Source organism: Chrysochloris asiatica, unplaced genomic scaffold (genome assembly GCF_000296735.1).
Source record: "Chrysochloris asiatica unplaced genomic scaffold, ChrAsi1.0 scaffold00533, whole genome shotgun sequence".
Taxonomy (NCBI): Eukaryota; Metazoa; Chordata; class Mammalia; order Afrosoricida; family Chrysochloridae; genus Chrysochloris; species Chrysochloris asiatica.
Window position 1 is genome coordinate 256,257 of NW_006409051.1, and position 13,294 is coordinate 269,550.

Sequence of the window (13,294 nt, forward strand, 5' to 3'; positions counted from 1 at the left end):
TGAAAAATATGTGCTTGTGTAAATGCAAAAGTAACTAATATTGAGTAATTGAGTGTCAGAATATGGTATGATTTCTTTCCCTCAAAAATCAGTTAGTAGTAAAATACAGTTTTCTAAAATTAACCATAATAAAAGAAATATTTTATAATTATGACCTTAAAAAAAATACCCAAACTTTTGAAACTACTAATTTCTCAGATTTTATTCTAATGAAAACTCAAAAGAAAAATAATACACTCTAAGATGTCCAATGCAAAAATTCATTCATAGTAATATAAATAAATTGGAAGCAAGTCTAACTCAGCCAAAAGGAACACTTCCTAACAGGAAAAAAGTTGAGTCAAACAACTCACAAGTATAGACTCAAGAAAATTTTGTAACATCATCAAAATACAGAAATCCCAGATGTGGCAATACATGGAAAAACATTCATAGAATAATGTCAAATTATAAAGTAGGACACCAAGTTTTATCATATAATTATGGAAAAGGGGTACAGATGCAAGGAGAAAAACACAAAAATATAAACTGGAAATAAAATTATGGGTAACGTTACAACTTTGAAATTTACTATTTGTATAACAAAAATAGTTGAAATGTTTAAATAATTTTCAAGTTTCTAACGTTTTTTTGTTTGTTCAAAAACAAACTTAGGTAGAAAACACAGAATAGTGAATCAAATGGGTGATTATCTGTTTTACCAAAGAACTATACATCAATCAGTGATAATGTAGGCTAGGCATTGGGCTGATATCTGTAAGGCTGGCAATTCAAAGCTACCAACCATTCTATGGGCAAAAGATGAGGCTGTCTTCTCCCATAAAGATTTTGTGTTGGAAACTCTGGACAGTCACTATGATTTGGAATCAACTTGATGGCAGGTGTTGTTTTGCTATTGTTGTTAAGTGCTGGCGAGTCAGTTCTGATTCATAGCAACCCTATATAGGGTTTCTAAAGAATAGCTGGTGGTTGGAACCGCTGACTTTGCAGTTAACCATCCAGTGCTTATCCTACAGTGCCATACCTTCTTGATGGCAGTAAGTTTAGTTTTTCGATTTTATAGCAAAACATACAGGAAACAAAATTATGAAAACCTCTTAGCCACAACTAAGTATTTTAAGGAAACGAGTCACTAGATCTGGGGGCTCAAGACCATAGTCTCATGGGACACCAAGTTCAACTGGCATAACATAGTCGACACAGACAACATTCTACATCCAATTTTGGTGAGTAACAACCGGAATCTTAGAAACTTTTAAGTGGCAATCTAAGGTACAACTACTGGTTTCTCTCCAGCCAGAGTTAAAAAGAGTGAAGAAAATCAAAGACACATGGAAACAATTATTCCAAAGGACTAATGGACCATGCAAACCTTAGCCCCCATGAAATTGAGACCAGGAAAACTAGATGGTACATGGCTAGTACCACTGATCTATCATAAAAAGGGTCATAATAGGAGACTGTGGTAGTTAAGGTTTTGTGTCAACTTGGCCAGGATTCTCAGTGGTTTAGCAACTAAGATATAGTTATCACCTCCATGATGAGATTTAACATGATGTTGTTACCCCATAATGTGATCTGATGTGTTCAGCCCTGATCTGATGTAATTATCAATGTGATGCAAATCCTCACTTCTCTGTTAATGAGGTCAAATGCAATCTACAGAACTAGGTTGTATCTTGAGCCAATCTTTTTTAAGATGTAAGAGGAGAGAGGAAAAGACAAAGAGGAACCTACTAACACCAGAAAGAAAAGCCAGGAGTAAAGTGTGTCCTTTGGACCTGAGATCCCAGCACTGTGAAGTACCAAGATCCAGGAACAGAGTAATGTTAAGACAAATGGAGATCTCCAAGGAATGTTGAGTCTACAGGTGCTGAAAGGAAACAAGGACCTTTCCTCAAAGCAGGTACTTTGAATTCAGACTTCTAGTTTTCTACACTGTAAGAGAGTAAATCTGTTAAAGTCATCCACTTCTGGTATTTTTGTTATGTTATTGTTGTTGTTAAGTGCCACTGAGTCAGTTCTGACTTATATCAACCCTGTATAGAGTTTCCAAGCAGTGGCTACTTGGAAATCACCAACTTGGCCTTTTTTTTAAAATGATTTTGAGTTTTGTTCCACATTTTTCTCCTTTTGTCAGGGGCCTCTGTCTTAGTTATTGGAGTCCTGGGTCCTGGTGTGACACTGTAGGATAAACCCTGAACTGCAAAACACAAGGTTAGTAGGTCAAACCCACCAGTCACTCTCTAAAACCCTGTATTTGGTCACTATGAGCTAGAACAGATTCAATGGCACACAGCAACAACACATAAAAATATATTGCTGTTAAGGGACTATAGCTTGGAAATAAATCAACTTTTTCATAAGAATTGTTTAACTGTTTTTCTATCGCTTTTAAGGCTAATCTTTCTGACAAATTGGCTTTACCTAGTGATACCCATTCTATTTACATAGACTCAAAGTAATATTTTAAAACAATAACACATTAAGGACATTTTCTTTTGTTCTATCCTGTTTCAACAGAATTTGAATACTAAAAGTCTCGTTTACTATCATATTATCCAAATTTATCGAACACAAAGGATTACGAAACTGTTTTGAACCAAATGTGTTCCCCAAAGATATCTTAAATTCTTAACCCCTGTATCTGTCTGTGAATGTGACCAGCTAAAATCTTTGCTATTTCTGTTAATTACATCCTAACAGGAGTAAGGTGGGCTCTAAGCCTAACCCCTTCTGAAGGTGCTTTATAGAAAAAGGGAAAAAAGACAAACATGCACTCAGAGAAAACACGACATGTGAGCATCCATCTACAAGCCAGAGAACACCAAAAAATGCCTGGTGTTTCTCCTACACCTAATAGAATCTAATCCTCCCGAAACCCTATATTTGGACTCTTAAGCTCCAAAACCATAAGACAATAAACTATTCTTTAAAGCTCTATTGCAATATAGTATTTTTGTTATGGAAGCTCTAGTGAACTAAGACAGAAACGTTTTTGAATCTCTAAAATTGTTGTTGCTATTGTTTTTGTTGTTAGGTGCCCTCAAGTTGGTTTCAATTCATAGTGACCCTATGTACAACAGAATTAAACCCTGTTCAGTCCTATGCCATCTTCACAATTGTTATGTTTGAGCCCACTGTTGTTGCTACTGTGTCAGTCCATCTTGTTGGGGGTTTTCCTCTTTTTTGCTGAACTTACACTTTATCAAGCACAATGTCCTCCAGGGACTGATCCTTCCTGACAATGTGCCCAAAGACCGAGACACTAGGTGGTCTTAACATTCTTGCTTCTAAGGAGCATTCTGACTGTACTTCTGAGCATTTGACTGTACTTCTTCTAATACAGATTTGCTTGTTCTTCTGGCAGTACAAGGTAGTTTCAATATTCATCACCAAAACTATAATTTAAATGCATCTACTTTTCTTTGGAGTCCTGGTGTGGCGCTGTGGGTTAATGTGCCAGATTGTAAAGTCGTTTGAATTGCAAGGTCAGGGGTTCAAGCTCACCAGTCGCTCCTTGGAAACCCTACACAGGGTCGCTATGGGTCGGAATCGACTTGATGGCACTTAACAACAACAATTTTTCTTTGGTCTTGCTTATTCATTGCTCAACTTTCACATGTGTATAGCGTGGGTCAAGCACATCCTAAAACTCAAAGTGACATCTTTGCTTTTTAACACTTTAAAGTGGCAATCCATACTGAAGGCTGCAGTCTTTGATCTTCATCAAAAGTACTTCAAGTCTACTTTGCTTTCAGCAAACAAGGTTGTGTCACCTGCAAACCACAAATTGTTAACGAGTCTTCCTCCAACTGTGATGCCAGAATTAGTCTTCAAATAATTCAACTTCTTGGATTATTTGCTCAGAATACAGAATGAGTAATGGTGAAAGGATATAATCCTAACACACACCTTTCCTGATTTTGAATTCAGTATCCCCCTGTTCTGTTGAAAAGTTCCTTATGAGAATAATTAAGTGTTTTGGAAATGCTCATTCTTTGCAATGTTATCCATAGTTTGTTATAATCCACAGTCGAATGACTTTGCATAAACAATGAAGCACAAATAAACATCTTTCTGGTATTCTCTGCTTTTAATAAAGATCCATCTGACATCAGCAATGATATCCCTCATTTTACATCCTCTTCTAAATCTGGTTTGAATTTCTGTCTGCTCCCTGTTGATGTACTGCTACAAATGTTTTTGAATTATTTTCAGCAAAAATTTACCTCCAAGTGATATTAATTATATTATTTGATAATTTCTTCATTCTATTAGGTCACCTTTCTTTGGAATGGGCACAAATATCCAATCAATTGATCAGGTAGCTGCCTTCCAAATTTCTTGTCACAGACTAGTTGAATACTTCTGGGTTGCATGATTTTGTTGAAACATTTAAATGGTATTCTGCCAATTCCAGGATCCTTTTTTTCACTCATCTCTTTAGTACAGTTTGGACTTCTTCCTTCAATACCATAGGCCTTTGATCATTTTCTACCTCTTAAAATGGTTGAATATTGACCAATTATTTGTTAGTGACTTTCTGTATTCTTTCCATCTTCTTTTGATGCTTTCTATGCCATTCAATATTTTGCCTATAGAATTCTTCAATATTGCAAGTTAAGGCTCAAATATTTCTTCAGGTCCTTCAGTTCATAAAATGCTGACTGAGTTATTCCAAGTGGGTTTTCTAACACGTTTCTGCACATTTCATTATAATACTTGACTTTATATTCTTGATCTGTCCTTGAAAATGTTCTGTACAGTTTGTTCACTGCTTCATTTCTCCAAGCTACTTCAGCTTCTACATTTCAGAGTAAGTTTCAGAGTCTCTTCTGTTGTCTCTTTTGTGTTCTCTCTTTTCAGTCTTTTTAATGACTTTGCTTTTCTTCATGCATGACATTCTAGATGTCATCCAACGAAGTCTCTGCTCAGTAGTGTCTAATGCATCAAATCTGTTCTTGAGATGGCCTCTAAATTCAGGTGGGATATATTCAAGGTCATATTTTGGCTCTTACAGAATTGTTTTCACTTACTTTAGCTTCAGTCTGAACTTGCATATGAGTAACTGATCATCCACAGTTGGCCCCAGGTCTTGGTTTCTCTGATACTAAATTACTACATTATCTCTTCTCAAAGATATAGTCAATTTGATTCCTGAGTATTCCATTTGATGAGTCCATGGGTGTAATCCATGTATGTTTTTGAAAAAAAAAAAAAGGTTTTTACAATGACAAAGTCCCTGGTCTTACAAAATTCTACATGTAATCCCCAGCATTGTGTCTACTACCAAGATCATATTTTCTAACTATTGATCCTTCCTATTTGTTTCTAACTTTCACATTCTAATCACCAGTAGTTGTCAATACATCTTGATTTAAAGTTTGGTCATTTTCAGACTAAAGAAGTTGGTAGAATTCTGAAAATTCATGCTCACTGGCTTAAGTGGTTAGTGCATAAATTTGAGTACACTGTGGTATTAACTGGTCTTCTTTCCATGTGTATGGATATTATCCTATCATAGCAGCACTGCACTTCAAGACAGATCTTGAAAAGCTCTATTTAACAATGAATGTGATTTCATTCCTCTTCAATCTGTCTTTCCCAGCATAGCAGACTATATAATTGGCCAATTCAAAATGGCAGTATCAGTCCATTTCAGCTCACTAATGGCTAGGATATCAATCCTTATGCATTTCATTTAATTTTTGACTATTTCTAATTTTCCTAGATTCATACTTTGTACAATTCATGTTATGAGTCCCATCAACAAATGAAGGTCTTGGAAGTGTTGCTTTCTCCACATCATTTAGGTCAGCTCTACTTTGAGGAGTAGCTCTTCCCCAGTCATATTCTGAGTACCTTCCAACCTCATCTTCCAACATTATATTGGACCAAGTACTTCTGAAAGCCTCAAGGTTTTCATTAACTAACTATTCAGAAGTGGTCTGCCTCTCCTCCTTCCCAGTATGGAAGCCTCTCTGAAATATATCTGACTAGAGGTGTTCCTATGGATATTTAAAATACTAGTAAGGATAGCTACCAGCATCACAGCAACACACAAGTCACCTCAGTATGACAAACTGACAAACGAGTAGTCTGTAAAATGAGTTTACTGTTGCAAATAAAATTAATATGTATTAGCAACTAAACAAAACAAGTAGCAATTTAAAGATTTTTGCTTTATATTCCTGAAAAATTAAGAAAAGACTGAAGTTGTCAGAGACTTCATTTAGCTTGGATCAACAATAAATATTCATAGAAGCAGTAGTCAAGAAATCAAATGGCATACTGCATTAGGCAAACCTGCTGCACAACACCTCTTTAAAGTACTTAAGAACAAAGATAACAGTTTGAGGACGAAGGTGCAAAAGTATTTTCAACTGCCTCATATGCATGTAAACGTTGGACAGTGAGTAAGGAAGACCACAGAATCAATGCGTTTGAATTATGGTGTTAGAGGATATTAAAAGTACCATTGACTGCCAGAAGAACAAACAAATCTGTGTTGGAAGAAGTACAGCCAGAATGCTCCTTGGAAATGTTGGTAAGACTTTGTCTTTCACACTTTGGACACATTATCAGGAGGGACCAGTCCCCAGGAGAAGGACATCATGCTTGGTAAAGTGGAGGGTCCGCAAAAAAGAGGAAGACACCAACAAGATGGACTGGCATACTGAAAGCAGCAATGGGCTCAAGTGTAACAATAATTGTGAGGATGACACAGTACAAAGCAGTGTTTCGTTCTGTGGTGCACAGGATTGCTATGAGTTGAAGTCAACTACCTAACAACAACATTCATTTTGTACTGCCATTTTCCCCTTTTAAAAAGGGCTAAAACCCCAAGTTTTAAAAGGGTAATTACCTAAGCAAAATTTAACATTAGTAGGATTCGAAAACATGATTCTAGTCCTGGTGCTGTCTCTAATTCAATCTAGGATTTACTCCATATCTTGGTTTCCATATTTCTAAACTGACACGTGAATACCAGCATACTTGTATGTTCCTACCATACAGAAATCAAATTAAATTAAAAAAAACTACATAAATGAGAAAATAATGACATTTAGTATTTTATATATAGAAAACATCAAGATTTTGATATGTTCAAACTGACAAAATGTACACTTTTTCTATAAGCTAATTCTTATGAAAATATACAAATTCAAAGCAACTGTGTTGTACTCTATTTAATTCTATTATGTACATGTGATACCTTGTTTCTACAGAGAAAGGCCAGCAGAGTGCACCACTGTTCCTGTTTACCTCCTCCGCCAATAACAGGGGCTCTTTCATAACCCAAGACATTAACAAATCTTGCTGCTTGCCTTGGAGTATCTAGAAGCCGTCCCGCTCGAAGTGGTCTAACATAGGAACAAACTGGTCTATTTATCCCATTTTCATCCTGGCAGAGAAAAGGGGAAAAACATTACTTACAGTAACAGTCTCCAATTTTAATATCTTTTCTGAAAACATGAATACAGATACAGTAATGCTGGAGACCAACACCAGGCTTCTCAGAGTTGTTCATGTCATTTCTCTTAACCTTGCTAACTCTGTTCTGTTTCCATATCACAGAAGAAGAAATGATTACAGCTATAATGAAACATTGCCAAGATTCAAACCTAGATCTATGTTAATTCCAGCTTGTGAAAGAACAACTCTTAGAAAGGGTGGGCATATGATACATGGGAGATAGGGTAGCTATGCCTTCGTATTCTTTCATAAATATTTAAAATAAATTTAAAATATTTATGTGTATACACACACACACACACACACACACACAGGTAAGTCAAAAAATAATGCTGCTGCTACTACTACTACTACTAATAATAATAATAATAATGCTACTAGGGTTCCACTTCATACATGCATGGGCTTATTCCAGAAAAAACATATTCAAGCATGTCAATGCGATCAGTGGATGGCTTCAAACAAGTTCTTTCAATAATACATTGTCTTAGTCTAGTTAAGGCGCCTTCAAAAATAAAAAGTCCAAGCTTCAGAGGCGATTTGCTGAACCTCTTAAATTCAAGGCAAGAGGTCAGCTTAGAAGGTTACAATGACTGTTTTTTTGAGATTCCAAAGGGGAAATGTTGACAGATTTTCTCAAATGACATACGATGATTACAGGAAGAAGTTTTAAGGCGACTGAAAATCACAGTAGTGAGAAAAAGACCAGGAAAGTCATGTAAAGAATTTTTTCCCATTACAACAATGTATCTGCTCATTTTGAGCGCAGCAAGGTCTGTTCTATAAAACTCTCATTAGGAAAAAGCTTAGCCCATCTACCCTACAGTCCTGATTATACCACTTCAGTCATCTCTTTTTGTTTCTAAAACTCAAAGAACATTTAAAAGGAACACTATTTGAATCCCTTGAGATTTGGTAATCTGCCATTTTTATGTGATGTAAATCGAAGAGCACAGAATTCTTCCTGTAAGGGTTGAGAAATGCAAACACTGCTTTTGGAGTCTTGGTGTGGTACCGTGGGATAATGCACTAGATTGCAAGATTGGTTTGAATCACAAGATTGGTTGCTCAAATTCACCAGCTACTCATCAGAAACTCTATTCAGGTTTGCTATGAGTTGGAACTGACTCAACTCGAGGGCACTGAACAGCAACAAACGTGCCTTTAAGGAAGAAAAAAAAGTACACATGCATGTATTTCCAAAGAGAATAAAAACCTTTTGATTGACTGAAATGACAACTATTAGAGCTCAATTCTAGTTTGCTTCCATTATGGCAACATACTTAGAGACCCACAGAAAATAATGATGTACTAAACCAAGGTAACTGGAAACAAAATAAAACTAATGAGCTCTTATTTCTCAGCAGAAACCATGCAGGCAAGATGACAATGGAGTGACATACTTGAAACTCTGAAAGAAAACAGTTGCCAACCAAGAACCATATATCCAGCAAAACTGCCATCAAATATGATTCGGTCACATTCAGACAAACATAAATTAAAAGCATCTGTAAAAACTAGACCAACCTTACAAAAAATACTAAAGGGAGTTCTCTGGATAGAAAACCAACAGTAGCAGACAACAACCTGAGACTAATATATATGATAATATCACCTCTGGGTGATACTGCAAGTACAGTATACAAAGTAAAACAGATCTATCAGACTGAAAAGAGAGAACCAGAGATACAATCGCAACAATAACAACAAAAAAATAATAAAGGAAAAATAGGTAATAATCCAGCTGTAGAAATACCAAATGAAGAGGAAATCACATAGATTTCAAGAAAAAAAATTGTAACTGTAAAAATTAGACCAAGACTAACTCCTAACCCAACCTTTACCCCATAATACTAATCCTAGTCCTAACCATAACCCTAACAATAAATGAACTTAATAGCCAAAACAATAAATAGCCAAAACCTAGTCATATATCTAACCCTAACCCCTCATGCCTTAAGCCTGGCTTGCCCCCTAAAAAAATTTGTGGAAAAATTCTACCATTTTAATGCCATTTGTCCATGAACTTTTTGAAGACCCCTTGTATATCTTAATAAGGTAAAGTCTTGAGAATATCAACATTATAGCCTCTAAACCTGTGCTGTCCAACAAAGAAGCCAAAAACCACGTGACTATTTACACTGGAATTAGAATAAAATAAAATGAAAAATTCAGTTCTCAATGCCCAAACTGGCTTCAATCGCTTGATGATCAGAAATTGACCAGAGGAAGATAAAAGCAAAAAAAAAAAAAAATCCTTTTTTTTTCTGATAAAAGAAACAAGTGTAAATTGCTAAAATTTGATGAACTTGATCTATACTTATGGATGGATTAGCTCAAAATACCAATTGAGAGGGAGAGAGTCCTCACATCCACAATCAATCGTACTCACTTTGCATACAGGGTTGATAGGGATGGACAACTTAGACACTGGCTACCTAAAATGGGAGAGGTTATAAAGGCATGAAGTGACTGGCTTACAAGTTTTCAAGAGGGAGTTTAGTGAATAGTTTTCATCTTGTCTATACACGTCAGGTGAAATTAGATAGGGATAAGATTCTTATGATTCAATAGTGAGTAACTATTATCATAACTAATTGGGACTGTCACAACTGTATAGGTAGATGCTTTGTAACAAAAGGAGGGGAGTCCAGGAAGAGATCCTTGGACCACCAAAGGAGAAGAGGAGAAGAAGAATGCGGGACCCTATCCAGAGAAGCAAGGACACCAGAGATAGAGACAGAGATGAGAGCATGGAGAGAGCAGCTGAGGACTCCAGATTCATGGAAAGAGAAAGGCTATGTACTGGCTGCCAGGTGCTGGTGGCCAGGGGGTAGGCTTGCAGAATGTGTTCTTTGATTCTTTAATTGATTAGCTATTCCTGAGTGATTTTGTGTACTTCCCCTCAAAAAAACAATAAAACAAAACAGAGAGAATGGAAGCAAATACTGTTGAATGATGATGCACAGAGATTGTAATCATTGCAATGAAATGATGAATATAAAACTGATATTTACCCACATAATCACTCAATTCACAATAAAAACGATAAAAAAAACTTCAGTTCTCAGTTGAATTAGTCATATTTCATTGACCAACTTTCACATGCAAATGAAGCTATTGAAAATATATTGGCAGAAGTCAGGTGCACCTTAGTCCTCAAACTGTTATCTTTGCTCTTTAAAGAGGTCTTGTGCAGATATGCCTAATGCAATACATTTTTTAATTTTGATCCCAGCAAAATAAATCTTTGACAACTTCAATCCTTTCTCCATATGTCATGACAGTTATTGGTCCAATGGTGATGATTTTTTTTTCTTTACATTTAGATATAACCCATACTGAAGGCTATGGCCTTTGATATTCATCATTAAGCACTTTAAGTCCTCTTTACTTTTTTTTTTTTTAATTTCTAAAGTTTTTATTGAGAATTGAGTTAAAGTTTACAGGGCAGATTATTAGTTTTATATTCCATAAATCATGTTTTGCTTCATTGTAAATGATTACAATCACATCCATGTACCATCAGTCAACAGTATTTACCTCTATCCCCCACCCCACCCCCTTTTTTTAAGGTTTTTATTGTGGATTGAGTGAAAGTTTACAGGGCAGATCGTCAGTTTTACAATCAACAAATCACAAACCTTGTTTCATTACAATGATTATAATCCCCTCCATATACCATCAGTTAACAGTATTTCTCACTATTCACTTTAGCTCTTTTTTAAAAAACAAAACATTCAGGCATATATAATATTAATTTACATCTACAAAGGGCACACTCTGCAAGTCTGCCTCCTGGCCACCAGCTCATGGTTCCTTTCTTCCCATGAATCTAGAGTCCTTAGCCACTTCCCTTCTCTATGTCACCACCTCTGCCTCCATCTTTGGCATCTCTGCTACTGTGGATAAGGTCCCGCATTCTGCTTGTGCTCTTCTGCTTTGATGGTCCTAGTTTCTGAACTGTGAGATTACAGTAATCTTACAGTTTCTGAACTGTAAGATTAACCACTCCCGTTTTTGTGATAAAACTTCTACCTATACAATTGTGACAGTCACAATTAGTCATGATAACAATTACTCACTATTGAATCATAAGAATTTTATCCCTGTCTCTTTTCACCAGAGCCATCTAGACAACATGAAAACTATTCAGTGGGAACACTTAATTCCCCTACACACTCAAACTAAACTCCATCATAAAACCTTGTAAGCCAGTCACTTCATGCCTTTATAGCTCTCCTCCCCCTATTTTAGGTAGCCAGTGTCAATGTTGCCTGTCCCTATGTACCCTGTGTACAGAGGGGATAGCATTGATACTTGATGTGATCCTTCTCTATTGGTATTTAGAGTTACTACCTCCATGAGTTTAGGTCAAGTTCATCAAATTGTAGCAATTTACCTGTTTCCTTTATCAAAAAAATTTTTTTTTCTTTTTTAATCTTCCTCTAGCCAATTTCTCATTATCAAGCCATTGTAGCTACATCAAATGGGTACTGTCTTCAAGATTGGGTGTTCTTGTTCATCTCCCCTCACTTCATATCAGCTGGATGCTTCACTCTCAGCTCTAGCCCTCTGTGACTATGTCCTTGTCCATAGGCTCAAGTATCCCCAGGTCTTACCAAACTTACTAACAAGCTCTTCCTCTTCTCTCTCTCATCTCCAGGTCAACAGGAGTCAATGAACTGTGGTTGAACTCAGCCCATTTCTTCATTGCTGCCTTTCCCCATCTTCCACTCACCAGTACACCAATTTGGTCACCAGCAAGCTTACATGCCTGCTCATGTGTTCCCTTGAGTTTTAGTCTTAGAGGGGAGTTTGTCCTGAAGGATCTTGATTGCTTGCCTTGATGGCTTCCTGGTGAACAGCTTGCTTATTCTTATGATAGCCAGTCATGCTGACATTTTTGTTTTAGACTTTTCCTGATGATCTCTGAAGATGTATCTTCTATTGCTCTAGCTGTTCCAGGCTGGTATGCTTGTCCTTGCTAGTGGGAATGTCCCACCTCAGAAGGTTCTGGATGGGATTCAGTATTCCACCTAAGGTCCTATACTCTGCAAAAGCTCCACAAGAGGTCTATTTCACTGGGCAAGTTGTAGAACCCCTTTTAGGTATTCCAATCAGTTATAAGCTTACAAGTTTTCTTTAATCATGTTTCCCAACATTCCTTTCTATCCCACTCGTGTCTATTTTACAACTGTAGGCAAGGGAAACCAATATTCATTAGACAGTCAAGCATCTTAGTGTTCTTTCCCCTCTTCAAACTATGCCTAGACCCCTGTATCACAGAGCCCTGTTGTTCCAAGGTTGAGCATGCATCACTATTTACCTCTGTCCCACTTAGACCATACAAACCTGTCTCAGTGTTTCCCTATCTATCTTGTTCTTCCACCTTGTCCCCCTTCTTGTATTGCCCTCCCCAACACCTGAACTAAAACCCCCATCCCAACCTCACTGTTGTGGTTACCTTATATTCCATTACCTTTCCCTCCATTTAAAAAAAGTGTATTTTATCCTGTAATATACCAGACCTTTTCACCAACTGGATCTCTGTTCCTCTGTGTTTACCTTCTTTCCTATTGTAATTGTTTTGATCGTAAACTGAACTGCCAGATCCTCTGTAATTATAATATTATTCTGTTCTCGACTCTTCCATTTGTCAATTGAGTTTAGAGTGATGCTGCCACGTACATCAAACTTTAGTTGTTGTCTGTTCTTTTTAGTTCTCAGCCCACAGAACTTCCTTTAGGATGTTTTTCATCGCAGGGTTGACTTTGGCAAAATACCTTAGCTTCTGTTTATCCTGGAATGTTTT

The 13,294-nt window shown here is 36.6% G+C and overlaps 1 protein-coding gene across 2 annotated transcripts in view; it reads right to left on the bottom strand.

Annotated features, from left to right (window-relative positions):
* The window catches only part of CEP76 (centrosomal protein 76kDa), a 43,433-nt gene that overhangs the window by 17,127 nt on the left and 13,012 nt on the right, over positions 1-13,294 (bottom strand). For both annotated transcript variants that reach the window (XM_006877593.1, XM_006877592.1), the window contains one exon: positions 7,220-7,408. In XM_006877593.1, coding sequence (XP_006877655.1) covers positions 7,220-7,408 — 189 coding nt within the window. The remainder of the gene's footprint in view (positions 1-7,219; positions 7,409-13,294) is intronic.